Here is a 17,361-nt window from a genome sequence, read left to right on the forward strand (position 1 = left end):
CAGTGCGCAGACCTTGTCCACCTCAGTGTCTCACATATTCAACATTGTAGGGAGGCATCTTTGAGAGAATGTTGAAAGATTAATACCTGGACTCTATCTTGAATGGTGATTTTTGTGGAAATACGGGGTGGTATAAAACAATTTGCTCATAAATGAACAAATTGTTTTGTTCTGTGACGGAGGCTAGACAACGAGTTTTGCTCAGTTGCCTCGGTTCATCACAAGCTTCTTGTGATCTACTACAGTCGGGAGGAAATCTACTCCGTAGTAGTATGTAGATTGTATCAGTTTTTGAAACCAAGACTTTACTTGCTTATATGATCAGTCGCAATTTTCTACTTGTTCTAGAATTGTTATGAGAGAGCTGACGACTCCCTCAAGCGTTTTGAAAGTTCAGGGTAACAGAGCTGATATTTAATTGAGTTCGATGACTCCCGCTTTTCAGACGCTAACAGTAGTCCAGCTGAATCTTGGCGGGGTAATTCAGCCCAATCAGCTGCGTCCAATGGGAAGCGTTGCCATCACGCCCTACAATTGACCAAGATTACTAACACTGCGCTTCTAAGAGTGCGATGCAATCCAACTCCAAAGGATCATCTGAATCACGACATAACCACGCCCTGCCATTGATTACTCACAAACACGGAAGCTGCCAAGGCTAAGATTTCATAGCTCGACATAACAATACCCGTTCAAGCGGCCTGCAAAATGGCAATGATGAACCCTGATGACTTTATAGATTTCTCTGGTGGCATGGAGGACACGGACGCCGCTGTCCCAAACGAGTCATGTGAATATTGCGTCAAGGAGCATATTCATTGTCAGGTGACTCCAGAGACTATCAATCTGGGTGGCTGCAAGCCTTGTATTGAGGCAAAAAGAAATTGTACTTTGCCGTCTAACATGGGACCCCCCATGAGTGTATTGGAACCCTTGGAGTCCTTCGCCGACTTTGGGGCTGCTGGCAATGAACGTCAGGATCAGTTGCAGCAGCTCTCAGAGAGCTCTTATAGCAGATCGGAGTACAATTTTATAGGCAATGATTCGTTGGGCGAGGATTCTACTGGGGGGTTGGATACCACCCCCAAGATTGGTGCCAGATTTTCTCGAGAGGCACTTCGGATTCTTAGGAACTGGCTGTTATCCAACCATCGTCATCCCTATCCCAATAATGAAGAGAAAGAAAATCTTGCTCGTCAGACGGGCCTGAACAAAACACAAATCAGTACTTGGGTCGCCAACGCACGCCGCCGAGGAAAAGTACGAGCTCCTCGGTCTACCTCATCAAGTCCGGGCCAACTCAACAACGCTATCGACATTCCTCAAAAGAAGACTACAATGACGAGGGGTATGAGTCCCATGGAGAGATGGCGACATTCTCCGCCGGATCAGGAACCTGCTTCCATCACTGCCATCGCTTCTGCAGTCTCATCTGCAGGGTTCTCAGCTGGAGCTGGCGCTGCGTCAGCGAATTACAAGGATATGGATGATAGGCTGCCGGGCTCTATCGATCGTCACTCATCCGCCGGCAGTTCAAAAACATCACATTCAAGCAACGGGTCGCACAGCTCGGCTATCTCTCACAAATCTCGCGAGTCTTTGGAGTCTCTCTACTCATTGAAAAGCCGCGGAAGACGGCGCCGGCGCCGCCAGATCCCCAAAGCCGTTGATATTTCGGCCATGCTTCCGTCCATTCATAAATACCAGTGTACATTCTGCACCGAAACGTTTAAAACGAAGCATGACTGGCAAAGACACGAAAAATCGCTGCATTTGTCCCTTGAACAGTGGGTCTGTTCACCAAATGGACCTATTCAGTTTTGCACCGAATGGGATTGCCTGGCATGTGTGTACTGCGGATTGAAGAACCCATCGCCGGAGCATGCCGAACAACACAATGACTTTGTTTGCCATGGAAGACCAGACGCAGAAAAGACATTTTTCAGAAAAGATCACTTGCGCCAGCATCTAAGTATCGTTCATGATGCCAAGTTCCAAAAATGGCCAATGAGTGATTGGAAGGTAGACACACCAGCTGTGCGATCCAGATGTGGCTTTTGTGGCATCATATTGTACTCTTGGGATTCGCGTGTTGGCCATCTTGCCCAGCATTTCAAAATGGGGAAATCCATGGCAGATTGGAAAGGTGATTGGGGATTCCAGGGAGAGATACTGAAGATTGTCGAAAATGGAATGCCACCTTGTAAGTTGCTTGACTCGTCCAAGAAGCCTCCAGAAAAAGATTAACACGCAGCGCAGATCTCATTCATCATGAACGGAATACCCTTGATCCGTTTGAAGCTTCCAAAGATGAAGTAAGACACGGCAAAACGTTGGAAGACCATGTTAAACTGTGGTTGATTGACTACATCAACAAGCGGACCGTGGCGGGCATGGCGGCCACAGATGACCAGCTACTTATTGAAGCGCAGAGAGTTGTACAGAAAGTTGACACGGAAGATACTTCGCTTACAGGGCCTGACATCTCGTGGTTCCGAGACCTCATCATGCTTCACAAGCCGTCTAGTCATATGACACAGGAGGAACTCTACCGTGCATCTGGCATTACGAGCTGGACATCACAGATAGAGAAGATGAAGACATCCAAGTCTACGCATGCCGACATGAGCACGATTGGAGACGAAAAGGAAAAGCTTTTGTTGCGACATGTCAAGTCGAGACAGGCTGCAGGCCAGATACCCACGGATGCTGAGCTGCAGTTTCAAGCATGCAAAATCCTAGATGACGTTGAACCAAAGTCCAACTTTAAGTGCAAGGAGGCCGTTCAATGGTTCAAATTTCTGATCAATTCTTCATCAGACTGGCTCTCGGCCTTCAAACGTCGTGCGGGCGTCCTTTCAAATGACGGCACATTATATGGACATATGCAACCAGGTGTTCAAGACATCATAACCAACGGCGAGCATCATCTCTTAGTGCTGCGACAAGACTCATTAGGTGGCATGAATGCATCACAGATTCCCGGCACAGCAACACTAGGGGGTGAAGTGCAGTTCGAATCGAATGTCATCATACCTGGTGATGGCAATCAGACCATCTTGGGTGAACTGAGCGACCTTGGTGCCTCAGAAGAGCGTCATGATCTGCTGGCTTCGCTTAATGATACCCTAATAGCAGCTCACGAGTCGGGAGACTTGACAACCCACCAGGCCAAAGACACCAAAACTGGTGCCACCCCATCTCCCAAAGCATTACACTGGGGCGTCCCAGATGAAGCTATCGGTTGCACATCGCCTATGGATACGAATGACTATCTACCAGGCCTTACGGAAACGCCGCACTCTGCCAACTCGCACCCCTCGCACCACCAACCATTACGGTATTTCCTAAGCGACGCCAACTGTTATGGGAGGTTGGAGAAAGAACTCACCCGATTTGTAACAAGCTGTCTAAGCTCAAATAACCCGCTGCAACACGTATGTTCCCAACCACTTCCATCCGTCTGATCTCTTGCAGTTAAATACCAAGACCTATTCTGACATATTCCAGATTCCTACCGACGAAGAAATCCAGTATCAAGCTCGCTGGATAATCTATGACGACGACGACCCATGGAATCAAACTGCTGCTGATAATGTCGAGTGGCTAGCTCGCTTTAAGCGTGATGTCGGCATTACTGCTGCTGACAACGCGAACGGTCTACCATTAAACGGACCTCCTCGACCATGGAGAGTGACGGACGGTGGAACAGGATTGACGCCGCCGTATCTCAAACCAAAGCCTGGCAAAGTAATAGAAGTTGCGGATGAAGCTTCCGTACTGATTGATCATCGATTTTACAACGTCAACAAAGACACGGCCGAGCGCTATGTCCGTGCCCTCTGTGAGGGGGAATACCAATTTCCTCCTTCTGTTTTTTGCTCACGCGAACTCGAGGACGGCCTGAATGCCTACATTGAAGATTGCATGAAGAATCTCTATGTTCCTTCGGACGACGACCTACGCGCCAAAGCACGGGACATACTAGGCGTTGAGCGCACTGCAGCTGATGATCCAAAGCTGCTGGAGACTTTCAAAGCAATGCATGTGCTCTGGCACACAACAAATAACGACTTTATCCCAGATGGTCATCCGAACAGCAATACTCTTGATTTCATGGACGGTGTGGATGTGTTGACTTCCGATCCGGAGCAAATGAATGCTTTTGACCTTAATGCCGAATTCTCAACAAGATTAGGGGTTTAATGGAAATGGGAAACGCGACGTGATTACAAATGTATGTATATAAAGATTTAATATATGTAGTAAGGCTGGCTATGTGTCTTCGACATCACTTTGAAACCCAAGACCTCATTAATTAATGTAATTTACATTATTAGGGTGTGAATTCTATGACATCTCCCTGTTTTGGGGGAGCCAAGTAGTCATTGGGGATCTGCTCGGGAGGTGGAGCCTATATACACATTAATCGCTGGACACCAGTTGTTAAATCTTCGTGCTCACCTGAAGATGTTCTGCCCAATTACGTATATCGTCATAATTTTTACAAACGTGTTTGGTGCGAAAATCTGGAAACGCCGTTGGCTGCTTCGGATCAACCCACACTTGTCCTAGCACACCTGTATCTACGTTGCACATTAATACTTGACGAACAGTGTCTAGGCAGTGCGCTTTAAGGAGGTTAGTCGATTGGTAACCATTTTAATTCTTGTTGCATTTGTTTGGCTAAACTTACTGACATGTAGGCGCAGTATAAAGTCATCGTTTACAAACGCATGCTCCCCTAACTTTTTATATCGCTCATAGTTGAAGTAGAGTGCTTTACGCACTAGATTCTATGAAAACAGTTAATAAACCAAACTGAAATGGTTTGTAGGTATAAATAAGATGAAAAATTACCAAACAATGCAAATGGTGCATTCCTTCGACGTTGACTATAAAGCCTCCGCCGTATTTTTCGTTTCGTTGAACAAACGATGGATCTAACCCACTAGCCAGACCATCTTTGTAGGAAATAATGCCAGCTCGGTCTGTAGACAGTTAAAATCCCTTCTTGAGATCAAGTTCTCATGGATATTATTACAGTCAGACCCAAGATCCTCCCAGGCTTTGTCAACCTCTGGTGATCCAACTTTTCGATAAATGTCTTCATTCATGAAAGAGCCGTTGAATTCTTTGAAGCTGTAATGAACTGGTACATCTCTGATGAGAGGAGCTTGGATATGTCAGATTATATCCTGTATGGAGGAGGAGGACCGTACTACTTACACCACTGAGTCGTGTGTTCTACGCATAATCCATCCATATTTGATTCCTCATGAACCACACGTGTCCCAGCCCAGAAAGACAGAATACAGGCTATTAAGAATAGTAAAAAAAAGCAGCATGACTTGAGAAACGATTTCGAAACAAGGTACTTCTTCCTTGATTCTTCCTTGTTGACGTGTCGAGGTAAGCTGCCTTCCTCACCTGACTCGTCCGAGGTGTTGGAAAGAAGCCGGCGTAGATGGTCCTTGGCCATTGTGAAGATGTTGTCAAGCCAATTGATGTCAAAGACGAAGTTGATATTCTGGTACCAGCAGTGAACCTCGTATTTCTCAATTCAGTCCGCTAGCTCATTATGTCGGAAAAAAATTCTGCCATATAACGCCAAATGACGTCGATGCAAGCGCGAAGCCTATATTCTTAACTAAGCCGCTTTATATAATTCTAGCGTTCCGCTTGCAAACTTAATCGAGTCGTTTTATAACCGGTGATCTTCTCTTAAAAGTTTACTTTGGATCACCAATCCAGTGAATCTGAATCAAGAAATGATTGTCATGAGATGGGAAGCATTAAAAACCTCAATGCCATTTTTGCCGGGCGATTTCGAGGCGCTCGTGGGCGGCACGGTCTTTCCGTCGGTTACTTAAAGTTCATCCACATTCCAATAATCAATTGTGATAATACTACACCATGACGAAAATTATCGTCACTTGAAGTCGCATTAGGATCTAGCCGACACTAGATCAAAGCCTCCGGTATCGAGCTGACACGGATAGCACGTAAATCTTGACTCCATCAATATCGTGATTGCGCCGCATTTGGAGCCAGCTGAAAACCACGAGGCGGGATCATCCATGTGCATCTCCCCACCATCAGCCAGCCTCGATCAATCATGGAATGGTGGCGCTCCTCCAGCTGTTGTTTGGCATATTGACTAGTAAAAAACCACACGCAACTATCGTGAAGCTATCCTTCAAGGTTTCGTATTCATCATTGAGGCGAATAATGATAAGCGATATTCTTCGGCTCTCAGGCGTGCCGGAAAGTTTCCCCGAGATCTGCAATAGATCATTCCAATGCCAACATATGACTAAAAGAATGAAGATATGAATAGGGCTGAGTATTAAGATGAGTATTAAGCTGAATGAGGTATATCATATAGGTACTTAAAGACGATCGCCTCCGCGTCAAAAGTAAAGTCGGGTTGAATCTGCAATCACTTGATCTTTCATTAACAAGTATAATATCAAAAGTCACTTCAGTCTATTCGGACTCACATCCACACCAAACCAAGTCACCGTTACAAGCCATCAACATGAAAGCTATCTGGGCCACTCTACTCGTCGCGGCCTCATTCGCCCTTGCCAGCCCTGTCGCCGAGGCTGCTCCAAATGCTGATCCGGGCGGCTACGGCGATTATGGAGACTACGGAGGATATGGAAAATACGGCGATTACGGAAAATACAAACCCCCGACGCCGCCAAAGGGAGGATATGGAAAGTACGCTGATTACGGAAAGTATCCGCGGGAAGAGGTACCCGAGTAATACGGCGTGGGTCAGACTACATGACAGCTTACAGTAGTCGACAGCTAAAGAAGCTTGAAAACCCAGGTCAAAATTTATTTATTCGGGGAATTCTACCCTATATGGACTGCTGTGACTCTTCTCATGATGGCAAATCTTCCGTGTGCATGAAGTATAAGTTGCTCACCAGATGTCTAATGTAGCGTTTACTTTATCAATGGGGTGTTCTCCGATAATGTCCCACTTGATAACTTCCAACTTCTTCATACTTAGATGTGATGCAATGGATAGGGTTTTCTCGTCTGCTGAGTCATGAAATAATGGTTTTGATAATTAGTACTCCGTATATTGGAAGGAATCTGGACCATCCCTAGCTCTATAGAGAGCGCACGATTAATCTATATGGTTCCGATGGAGCTTGAGGGCAATGCTGCCTTGGAAAACCAAAAGGTAAATCAACCGCCTATTTGACAAATATCTTTATAAGATAGTGTTGTTACTTTCTACTGCATGAGTATTGCGAGAGATACCAGTAATCACATGCATACTGCCGGCTACTTCCTCCCGCTGGGTGAACTGGTGATCAGTGTCTAATAGCAAAAGTTCCAGCGGTAATACCCCTTAGATGGATACCTGAACGCATGACTTGGGGAGGGAGCAGGGCCCTCAATTGGCTCAGCTTACTTCTCAGTGGCACCACGAACCGTTTATCTGAGCAGTTATCCGAAATTTGCGCGCATGGAGTCTTCAGTTACGGCGTGTCAGTGTTCGTATTTTCTCTGCTGGATAAGAGATATCAAACACCATCGTCAAACCACTCATCGTGAACGCCTCGCACGATTGATACCCAAGGCGATGATATTACCCTAGTGAGCTCCACAGTGGAAAAGAGAAATGGAGGCAACCAAGTACGAGCAACGGGGTAAATAAACGCCGTAGATGGTACGGTATCTCTCCATACACATCACTTCGAGCTAGTCTTGGCACCTCTGCGCAGCGATGCAAAGCAATGTCCTATTGCAGCTGCCAAGAACAAGTTATAATGGTTGGGTTGGTCGTTGGTGGCAACGCAAACTCCTCGATCACGGCAACTCTCCCAGAATACGCTCTACCCGCGTTAATGCGGCCTGTTAACTCTGGAGTAGCTTATTTACGTAACAAGTAACGGTCTGAGTTCAGCTCCTGTCTTGCTCACCTTTCTCTTCCCGTCATGAAACACGGAATATCGTGTAATGCCCTTACGTTAAACTGCAAGCTCCGTAATTCAGCCGCGGGGAAGATGCCGCTACTCGGTGCTCTTGTTCAAGTAATGTCGGTTTGCCGCTTCTGGTGTCAGCATCCACAGCGTACGGGCTTATCACTCGCTCGTATTGTTTCGTTTACAAAGGTTCCCAGCCTAGGTCACCCTATCAATGCCCCAGAAATGCCAGTAGTCAGCCAAGAGATCCAAAGGTTCCTTAGCGGTGTGGCGCTGGATAAGGGCTCAAGAGCCGGGTGCCTTTCTAATTTAAGCTTAGTTGATTAATCCTTATTTGCTTTAAGGACCTGTAACTTAAAGGTAAATTGGGACCTTGTTTCTCATACTGTGTGACAACGGTCTCGCGTGGCCGCATCTCGGCGACGAAGACAATGCACAACACAAACTAGGCATGTGGTCAAGAAGACATCTAGAGGATGAATCTATGTGTTGATCGTCCGTATTAACAAAGCAGTCCAACATATGGCTGAAGCTATTGATGCCCTGTGTGCACCCACACCAAGCTCCGGCTGTCGGGGTCCGAAAACTTGCTCCATTGTATTACGCGGTTGCTGCCGTGTGTCTTCGCGATGCGTCTAAAAGGTCCGAGGAGTAGCGCGATGAAACCACACAATCTGAGCTTACCACACAACCTGCAGAGACCACATGGAGTATGAGGAACACTCCGAGTCAGCACTCTCACTGCAATATCGTCTACGCCTAAAAGCTTCCGCCTGTCAAAGTAACAGTCGACGTCCCGCTCGCTGCTACTGAGCACAGCGCCGAGTGCCACTCCGAGTGAGAATGAGTCCAAACGGACGCTACGAGATGACCACATTTGTCCACCAGTCTTCGTACGATTCGCCGCCACTTGGTAAAAAGGGAAGGCGAACGAGTAACGATGTCGGCATCCTGCTGAAGACATGACTCCCAATCCTTGCTCCATTGCGGGTAATCCCTGTTGCGGACAGTGTTTGGAACTTATTTACGCACTATTAGGCTAGGGTTAACTAAACTTGCAAGTCCCGGTCATTTCCCAGACGGGCGAAATGCAGAGAGAACGGCTCTTTTGCCGCCGCCCAGAACAATACCATTAGATTGCGCTCGCGCCACATGGGATCTCATGATGGGCGGTTCTGTTTGGTGCTTCTCAAGGAACTTATGTGCTTGGAAGCCCATGTGAAGGTCACCGGCATACCTTGAGGCCTTGGCCGCCTCCGCTGCCGTGTAGAGCAAGGTATCTACCCGGATTGTTTTCCAATAGAGAAGGCTTGGCAATTCTGATACGCCCGCTAGCAAGAAAGAGGGAGGAACCTCTTCATTGGCTAGTCTTGTTGTTGGCAACGGGGATCGTCCCGCTTTCGTCCAATATTGTGGCAACAGGGCCAGAAAAAGTTCCTATCCACGATGACCAACAACTGCAACAGTAGACAAAGGTGCCTCCCAAAAGAGGCGATAGTTGGTTCGTTTTTCGGTCCCCGTGCATCTGAGATCTGTCATACGCCGGGTTGAGGGCTCTGGGGACACAATCTCAGCGCCTTGGCGTGAGGTGGTTACAACCATGGCACTCATTGGACTCCGTGTTAAATACCATGGTGCCCCTGCGGTCCGTTCTTCTTCATGAAGACTTATCAGCTATTGCCACAAAAGTGTTCTACTGACGCCGGCAAGACACTCGGTCAGTGTTGCTTTGTGTAACAACGCGGCAGCAAGGAAACCCGGAAAGGTTGTCACCATGGGTGTCCCTACTACAGCAGAGCCCGAATACGTGGGCGACGGTGGTGTTCAGGAGAAGCGAGTGTCCGTCGAAGTCAACCTCAAGTCAGATGGAGAGGATGAAGAAGAAGAGGCCATCACCGATCTCTTCACCAGTTTCCCTGCTATCAAGGGCGTCGAGCCTGAGCCCAACCCCCTGACAGTTCGAGCCGTGCTCACCGGAATCGTTCTTGGCTCTCTGGTCAACGCCTCCAACGTCTATCTGGGTAAGCAAAGAGTCTTTAACTTGGTAGTTTCTTTCGACTTTATGCTGTTGGAGATCGAAACTTCATAATGTGACATTGTGTCTAATAATATCTTCAATAGGTCTCAAGACTGGATTCACATTCCCAGCAACCATGTTTGGTGCGATTTTCGGATATGGTACGTCTCAATCATTCAACAACGACCTCCAATATTGCACAGGCTGACCTATCATTCGCAGGTTTTATCCTCTTCCTCACCAAGATCTTCCCCGGTATCCCCGGTATTGGAACTCGATTCGGCCCTCAAGAAAACTCCATTGTTCAGGCTGCTGCAACAGGTGCTGGCGGTATGGCTGGTCTTTTCGTGGCTGGTCTGCCTGCTATGTACCGTCTTAGCTTGCTGTCAGAGAATCCCAAAGACGACTTCGGCCGTATCCTCACCATCACTCTCGTGTGTGCCTTCTTTGGCCTCTTCGCCGCGGTGCCACTCCGAAAGTTCTTTATTATCAATGTGGCCCGTGAACTGAACTTGGTGTTCCCATCACCTACGGCTACTGGTGAGTTTTCTTCTTGAAAAGAAATGTTTTAATCATCTACTTGGACAAAAGCTGACTCTTCTATTCTATAGCCCTTGCGAGTGAGTCTTCTTCTAGAAGCGAAACCTCATAGAGTATGTATTAGAGCAGAAACTGACCCTCTTATAGTCCGATCGATGCACGCTGTCGGTAGTGGTGCAAGTGATGCCATGCGCAAAGTCAAGGCACTGGGATACGCTTTTCTAGGTGCCTTTACCCACATCGTTGTGTCTCAGTATGCTGACGGCATCTTGCACAACTGGCACATCTTCACTTGGTTCTATATCTGGAGTGGATACAAGAACGGAGCACTCAACATCGAGAACTGGGGCTGGTACATTCAGCTGACACCTGCTTTCTTCGGCTCTGGTATTCTTGTCGGTCTCAACGCTGCCGTCTCTTGGTGGGGTGGCACTGTTATTGCCTGGGGTTTGATTGGACCTCTTCTCGTCCACTATGGTGAATGTGTGGGCAAGCCCTACGGTGAAGGCAAGTGGGAAGGCCTCGTCAACTTCGGAAGCATGAGCGGTATTGGTGCTCCTGGATGGGTTGCCTCGCCCCGATACTGGATGCTGTGGCCCGGTGTCATGGTCCTTATCGTTTACAGTCTGGTTGAGTTCCTCATCCACATCCGTGTCGTTTGGGACGGTCTGAAATATGGTGTTCGTAGCTTGGCTGGCTCCGTCAACGGCGTGCTACAATCTCGCGGCAAGAACAACACTTTCTTGGAGAAGCAGGCGGCAAAGGCCGATCAAGAATCGTCTCTGATGGAAGACTTTGCCCCTCCAGAGGACCAAGTTCCTGTCTGGGTGTGGTTGACTGGAACACTTGTCTTTGTCGTTGTTGCTTGCATTGTTTGCCACGTTCAATTCCACATGAATGCTGGCTTGGCTATTCTTGCCTGTATCCTGGGTCTCGTTTTCGCTTTCCTCAGTATCTACGGAGGAGCCGTCACCGATACCGCGCCCCTTACTGCCTCTTCCAAGGCTTCTCAGCTGGTTTACGGTGGTATCACCAAGGGCCACTATTCCATTCAGGATGCTCAGCGTATCAACCTGATTGCTGGTAACATTGCGTCTGGTACTGCCGACGTCGCCACCAACCTGGTCAGCGATTTCCGTGTCGGTTTCCTTCTCCGAACTCCCCCCAAGCTGCAGTTCTACGCTCAGGCTACCGGCGCCTTGGTCTCCATCTTCCTCGCCCCCGGTATCTTTGTCCTTTTCATGGCTGCTTACCCTTGCATCCGCGATCAGACTATTGAGGAGTGCCCCTTTTCCGCACCATCAGTCGTTGCTTGGCAGGCGGTTGCCCAGGCTGTGACCCTCCCCAAGCTCCCTATCCCATTGTCCTCGGGAATTTTCGCCATTGTTTGCGGTGTTGTTTGCGCTATCCAGGCGCTCGTCAAGAACTTCTACTTGGTCGGTTCGCGTGAGAAATACCGCGATTACCTCCCTAACTGGATGTCAATCGGTGTTGCCTGGGTCTTGGGTGTCGACAGTGGATATGCTAAGTATGTTGTCCCGTGTGATCATTATATAGAGATTCGTGCTAACTCGTTCGCAGTGCTATCTTGTTCGGTAGTATCACGGCTTGGTGGTGGAGGAAGTACTACGCAAAGAACTTTGACACTTACGCATTTTCCGTTGCTGCTGGCCTCGTCGCCGGAGAGGGTCTTGCAGGTGTCGTCAATGCTGCTTTGACGTTGGGAGGTGTCGATGGAACGAAGAAGGGCACCAATATTGCTCTGCCTGGAGAAGACTGGTAATTTGTAAAAGCCTAGGTGCTATAATCGTAGGAGCATATACCCAAATCATATGAATACACAAAATGCTATGCTTGAATCCTAGTTTGTCTTTTATCCTAATGTGACATGACATTTGGCGACCCAATCAGCGCAATCGATCGGTTTCGAGGACGAAGTTAATCTTCTGAGTAGTAATGATTCGTATACAAGGCCATCATTGGAAGTATTTTTATCTGCTATTCGTAGTTAAACTTAATAATATCCTGTTTCATGACAAACCATTGCCGGCGAGACGACAATACTGCATGTGATTGCGGCCACCGAGGGAGTCATCATATCTTGTGCCGTGTTTTCGAAGAGTGCATGTAGTTCGCATATCTCCAGTTAGTGGTAAGAAAATCCCCTCTTCGGCAACCGAACCGCTTATTAACCCTACCTACGTAATTAAAAACTCCTATTGACAACGTGGGAGATCCAATACTAAGCAGATGGGGGACTACTGACCATAGTAAGCAATCTATGACCCACCCAAATAAGCATATCCACAAACCGCTTTTTTAACAAGAAAGGAAAATGGTGAAGAATTGCTATTGGCTCACAGGAGTATCCAAATACTATATGTCGAGCCCCAAATTACAAATCCATCTGTTGCTTAATCAGTTTTGGGATGCAAATCGCTCAATCATCTACCGGCGCTAGGACTGGCCCCTGGCAACGGTAAAAAATGTTGACAGGCGGCATACCAGATAGTGCTAGCAACCTAATCCTCCTGGATTTCAAATCAATAGGATGCAATGATAATTACTAATTCAGTGCCCACCAAATCTTGACAGGCACATCTATCAGATCTACTGATAAAAGATCTTCTGTAGTATAGTAGCATAGTAGCAACCCTAAATTCCTAGCTCAGCGTCCTCATCATCTGGTATCTCAACTCCAGACTAGGCTCTTTGCTTCCTATTTCTTATATCCGCCACCATGTCAACTACAGAATCAGTTAGTGATTCTACAATTGTCGAGCCAATGACAATTCCGATCGAGAAGATATCGAGCCGAGACGAAAACAAAGTAGCAGACGTTGCGGAGATATCAGAAACAACTGAGGGAGATGTTCGCCCGATCAAAGGCTTCCGTTGGATCCTTGTGTGCGTCTCGCTATACATCACCTGCTTCCTCTATGGTCTTGATACAACAATTGCAGCGGATGTTCAGGGGTCCGTGGTTGAAGCACTCGGCCACATAGAACAACTCGCTTGGATCGGGGCCGGCTTTCCACTTGGATCCGTTGCAGTTATCGTACCGCTCACGGCTGCCTTTAACAACTTCAATCTAAAGTGGACGTTCATTGTCACGGTGATCATCTTCGAAGTTGGTTCTGTTCTCTGCGGTGCGGCTCCAAATATGAACGCCATGATTATCGGTCGAGTTATTGCTGGCATGGGCGGAACCGGTATCTATCTTGGCTGCCTCAACTATTTTTCATCTTTGACAACTCCTCAAGAACGTGGGACTTACATTACCCTGATTGGATTCTGTTGGGGTATTGGAGCAGTCCTTGGTCCAGTCGTCGGTGGTGCCTTTTCGGTGTCATCCGCGACATGGCGGTGGGCCTTCTACATCAACCTAGTTATAGGTGGTGCTTTAACACCTATCTATCTTTTCCTATTACCACCATTGCATCCAGTCAAAGGTGTCTCGATCCGAACCAGACTTTTACGTCTTGATTTCGTCGGTTTCATCCTCGGAGCAGCTGTGTGGGCGACATTTGCACTGGCACTAACAATGGCTGGCGGACAATGGCCATGGAACGATGGAAGAACAATCGCTATGTTTGTTGTGTTTGGTGTTTTAGTAATTGGCTACGCTCTACAACAACGTTTCTGCATATTCACAACCCTGGAGACGCGTTCTTTCCCGATAAAGCTACTCTTCACTCGCACTCACTTGTTGCTATATGTGGCCATGTCGGCTAATAGCGCGACAATGTTTGTTTTTCTTTATTTCTTCCCTATATACTTCCAATTTGTTCACAACGATACAGCCTTGGAAGCTGCCGTCCGCCTATTACCATATGTCATCATCACGGTGACATTCAACCTCGCAGCCGGCCGTCTACTAAATAAGGTGAAACGATATATGCCCATATATGTTATTTCGGGAGTCTTCTTGACGATTGGTGGCTCATTCATGGTTGCTTACCTGAAGCCATCGACTTCTATATCTGTCATTTATGGCCTGTCGGTGATTAATGCTGTCGGTACCGGTCTCACTCTTCAGATTGGCTATGCCGTTGCATCCCTTGTTGTGGACCCGAAGGATATTGGAGACGCTATTAGTCTGCAAAACTTTTCACAAATCGGTTCAAATCTTATCTCTCTCGTTATTGCCGGCCAAATATTTCAATCAGTGGCCGTTAGAAATCTGGAAAAAGTCCTGGACGGCACGAGCTTTTCGCATAAAGAAATAGTTGACGCGGTGTCCGGTGCGCAGAGCACATTGTTTCAGCAGCTCAGCGGCGAGCTGCGTGATCAGGCTGTTAATGCAATCACACAGGCCATTCAGAAGGCCCTGATCTTGCTACCAGTGGGAGGTGGCGTCATACTACTTGCAGCACTAATCATGAAACGAGAGCGTCTCTTTGGAGAAATTGTAGTCGTTGGAGCATAATTGGTTACAGGATAAGGACAGATTTGGCGTTCTTAGAGGGATAAAAAAGTTGTACTGTGATTTGAGCTCACTCTTTGTCCGATATTGTATACAGTGAATAGTGGATTGTCTTATCCAGTTGGCTTACTACATCGAGAAGGCGAAAACTGGCACTACATATATCGTTTCAATAGATATTGAGAGGTATATCTGGGATAATTGTTCAATTCGCTTCAAAGGTTGGCCTATGAGCAACGTTTCACTATATAACTCTATGAAATATTTGCTGTGATAAACAAAATAAAAACTTATTACAGACAAATGAGAGTTGCCTTGGTAGCTATTTACATGTCTCACTTGTAGTTTCATGTGGGTAGGGCCACTCTCACTCGGAGGCTGTTAGAATAACCTCGAAAAGAGGTCCAGGAGGGCCGTCAGTGTGTGATGGCGTCCACTAATAGTGACCTCCAGCCTGCCTCTTTGACGGCGGCCAGAGAGATGGGGAAAAGTCTTTCAGCTTCTACTACACTGGAACCGGGCGTCTGTCTCGCATGGCTGGATGACATAGCACCATTGTTAGACTAGAGATATTACTTCTAGAGTGGCATCAATGACGCACATAAGCAATCTACAACAGTTAATAATGTGTGGTGAGCTGAAACACTGGTGGAAGCTTGCTCTTCTTATTAGTTGACGGAGCTGAATAATTCATCAGGCACTAATGTTCATACGAGGCGTTGATTTGCTAAGCCCGCTTGGGAATATTCCATTCTGGGCAATCCCCATTTGGGATCATCTCCAACAGAAGTAGCAGTGACAATATTGTCTTGAATATATAAATAATACTACCGTAACGGAACACAACTATTTGGACAAGAAAAGACATTATTCAACAGTCAGCTTCCCTTGAACTATCCTGAAACTCCTAGGATATTTATTCTTCTTATGTATCTCATCTAAACGGCATCTTTTTCTACGTCCGGCGAAACCTATTGAACATGCCCTCGTTCAAAGTTTACAAGGGCTCAGCCTCAGACGGAATTCAAGAGGCGAACACAACCAAGCCCGAATTGACTGGCGATCAAGTATTGGTCAAAATTACATCATCTGGTCTATGCGGAACAGATTTACACTACAAAGCTGCTGATATGGTCCTTGGACATGAAGGGGCTGGTGTTGTTCAACAAATTGGTCCAGATGTAAAGACTCTTAAACTAGGCGACCGAGTCGGATGGGGATATCAGGCAAATTCTTGTGGCCTGTGTGAGCAATGCTTGAGCGGCAATGACGAATATTGCCCTGACCGAGAAATTTACGGCGTTGCGAACTTGGATCAAGGCAGTTTTGCTGAGGCAATTGTATGGAGGGAGGCTTTCCTGTTCAAAATCCCAGACAATATTACCGACAACGATGCCGCTCCACTCATGTGCGGTGGTGCAACCGTTTGGAACGCGCTGCATAAATATGGCCTCTCATCTACAGCTACAGTCGGAGTTATTGGTGTTGGTGGATTGGGTCACCTGGCTATTCAATTCGCCTCGAAGATGGGAATGAACGTTGTAGTTCTATCGACCAGCGAAGCTAAGAAGGATGAAGCTTTGAGCTTGGGTGCCAACATTTTTGCGGTTACGAACGGCAAAGACGCCATCAACATCGGCGCTGCAAAATTGGATGCACTTCTCGTCACAGCATCGGTTGATATGGAGTGGGACGCTTATCTTCCTCTTCTCAAGCCTCAAGCGATGATCATTCCTCTGACTATTCACTTTGGCAACTTTTCTATACCTCAATATCCGTTGCTTGGATTCGGCTACCGAATTCAGGGTACTGTCATTTCCTCTAGAGGGGAATTGAAGAAGATGTTGGAATTCGCTTCAAGGAACGACGTCCGACCGGTAACAATGCTTTTCCCATTGAACAAGGCTGGCATTGAAGATTCCATCAAAACACTAATCGATGGAAAGATGAGATATCGCGGAGTGTTGGTTGCTCAATAATGGACGACGGTTATGGAGACTTAATTGGTATATATTCTTTTTTATTGCTAAATATTGCTTTGATCAATAAAGTACCATTTTAATGATATAATTGCTTCATTTGGTTCATGGCACATGTCATTGGATTGCCCGCTATTGGGGACACTGTCCCCTCTGTGGGTATATAAACATATTGCCCAATTCAACGTCTCTTTCATTGCAAAATTCACGTTATCATGCCAGTGGATTACCAAAATATTATGCTATAGCCTATAATTCAGGTGCTTGATCTGTTTGTCCCACTATGATGAGTCAAATGTACAGCGTCTTAGCCCGGCATTCACGGAAAAGCGCGGATCTTATTAGCCTTTGTGTGAAGGGCGGCATGCTTTTAGTGGCTTGAGACTGCTGTGTGTCATCCATGATACTGAGGCCGTCATATCGGGCTAGTGAAAATGGCATTATTTTACC

General features: G+C 47.0%; 6 protein-coding genes across 6 annotated transcripts; 5 read left to right on the forward strand and 1 right to left on the reverse strand.

The window, feature by feature from the left end:
- Nucleotides 1–370: 370 nt before the first annotated feature.
- V8C40DRAFT_256874 (uncharacterized protein) lies at nt 371–4,622 on the forward strand. The gene is made up of 3 exons (XM_083218363.1): nt 371–2,203; nt 2,260–3,437; nt 3,511–4,622. The coding sequence occupies exons 1-3, from the start codon at nt 709–711 to the stop codon at nt 4,204–4,206; spliced, it is 3,369 nt and encodes a 1,122-aa protein (XP_083068238.1). The 5' UTR covers nt 371–708; the 3' UTR covers nt 4,207–4,622.
- Nucleotides 4,264–5,865, reverse strand: V8C40DRAFT_256875 (oxidase ustYa family protein). Its single transcript, XM_083218364.1, has 6 exons — nt 5,230–5,865; nt 5,045–5,176; nt 4,861–4,991; nt 4,697–4,796; nt 4,465–4,631; nt 4,264–4,414 (listed from the first exon to the last, which is right to left on the reverse strand). Exons 1-6 carry the CDS (start codon nt 5,480–5,482, stop codon nt 4,337–4,339), a joined length of 861 nt encoding a protein of 286 aa, XP_083068239.1. The 5' UTR covers nt 5,483–5,865; the 3' UTR covers nt 4,264–4,336.
- A 561-nt stretch (nt 5,866–6,426) lies between these two features.
- On the forward strand, nt 6,427–6,887 carry V8C40DRAFT_256880 (uncharacterized protein). The gene has a single exon (XM_083218365.1). It carries the CDS (start codon nt 6,542–6,544, stop codon nt 6,770–6,772), a length of 231 nt encoding a protein of 76 aa, XP_083068240.1. The 5' UTR covers nt 6,427–6,541; the 3' UTR covers nt 6,773–6,887.
- A 2,708-nt stretch (nt 6,888–9,595) lies between these two features.
- Nucleotides 9,596–12,365, forward strand: V8C40DRAFT_256891 (OPT oligopeptide transporter protein-domain-containing protein). The gene is made up of 6 exons (XM_083218366.1): nt 9,596–9,970; nt 10,071–10,127; nt 10,189–10,506; nt 10,578–10,586; nt 10,654–12,034; nt 12,088–12,365. The coding sequence occupies exons 1-6, from the start codon at nt 9,724–9,726 to the stop codon at nt 12,287–12,289; spliced, it is 2,214 nt and encodes a 737-aa protein (XP_083068241.1). The 5' UTR covers nt 9,596–9,723; the 3' UTR covers nt 12,290–12,365.
- A 791-nt stretch (nt 12,366–13,156) lies between these two features.
- Nucleotides 13,157–15,175, forward strand: V8C40DRAFT_256895 (major facilitator superfamily domain-containing protein). Its single transcript, XM_083218367.1, has one exon. The coding sequence runs from the start codon at nt 13,247–13,249 to the stop codon at nt 14,933–14,935; it is 1,689 nt and encodes a 562-aa protein (XP_083068242.1). The 5' UTR covers nt 13,157–13,246; the 3' UTR covers nt 14,936–15,175.
- Nucleotides 15,176–15,912: 737 nt separating this feature from the next.
- V8C40DRAFT_283439 (NAD(P)-dependent alcohol dehydrogenase) lies at nt 15,913–16,911 on the forward strand (the record flags this gene model as incomplete). Its single annotated transcript, XM_083221947.1, has 1 exon — nt 15,913–16,911. One exon carries the CDS (start codon nt 15,913–15,915, stop codon nt 16,909–16,911), a length of 999 nt encoding a protein of 332 aa, XP_083068243.1.
- Between the last annotated feature and the right edge of the window lie 450 nt (nt 16,912–17,361).

This window comes from Trichoderma camerunense, assembly GCF_050948025.1.
Source record: "Trichoderma camerunense strain CBS 138272 chromosome Unknown V8C40scaffold_23, whole genome shotgun sequence".
Classification (NCBI taxonomy): Eukaryota; Fungi; Ascomycota; class Sordariomycetes; order Hypocreales; family Hypocreaceae; genus Trichoderma; species Trichoderma camerunense.

What these genes read in the sequence shown, in the direction of transcription:
- V8C40DRAFT_256874 (XM_083218363.1), top strand. Translation starts at nt 709, where the DNA reads ATGGCAATGATGAACCCTGATGACTTTATAGATTTCTCTGGTGGCATG. An exon ending in CGAAAATGGAATGCCACCTT is followed by an intron (nt 2,204 to 2,259) that starts GTAAGTTGCTTG and finishes CACGCAGCGCAG; the next exon opens with ATCTCATTCATCATGAACGG. An exon ending in CAAATAACCCGCTGCAACAC is followed by an intron (nt 3,438 to 3,510) that starts GTATGTTCCCAA and finishes GACATATTCCAG; the next exon opens with ATTCCTACCGACGAAGAAAT.
- V8C40DRAFT_256875 (XM_083218364.1), bottom strand. Translation starts at nt 5,482, where the DNA reads ATGGCCAAGGACCATCTACGCCGGCTTCTTTCCAACACCTCGGACGAG. An exon ending in AGAACACACGACTCAGTGGT is followed by an intron (nt 5,177 to 5,229) that starts GTAAGTAGTACG and finishes GACATATCCAAG; the next exon opens with CTCCTCTCATCAGAGATGTA. An exon ending in TATACTGCGCCTACATGTCA is followed by an intron (nt 4,632 to 4,696) that starts GTAAGTTTAGCC and finishes ACCTCCTTAAAG; the next exon opens with CGCACTGCCTAGACACTGTT.
- V8C40DRAFT_256880 (XM_083218365.1), top strand. Translation starts at nt 6,542, where the DNA reads ATGAAAGCTATCTGGGCCACTCTACTCGTCGCGGCCTCATTCGCCCTT.
- V8C40DRAFT_256891 (XM_083218366.1), top strand. Translation starts at nt 9,724, where the DNA reads ATGGGTGTCCCTACTACAGCAGAGCCCGAATACGTGGGCGACGGTGGT. An exon ending in CGCCTCCAACGTCTATCTGG is followed by an intron (nt 9,971 to 10,070) that starts GTAAGCAAAGAG and finishes TATCTTCAATAG; the next exon opens with GTCTCAAGACTGGATTCACA. An exon ending in TGGTGCGATTTTCGGATATG is followed by an intron (nt 10,128 to 10,188) that starts GTACGTCTCAAT and finishes TATCATTCGCAG; the next exon opens with GTTTTATCCTCTTCCTCACC.
- V8C40DRAFT_256895 (XM_083218367.1), top strand. Translation starts at nt 13,247, where the DNA reads ATGTCAACTACAGAATCAGTTAGTGATTCTACAATTGTCGAGCCAATG.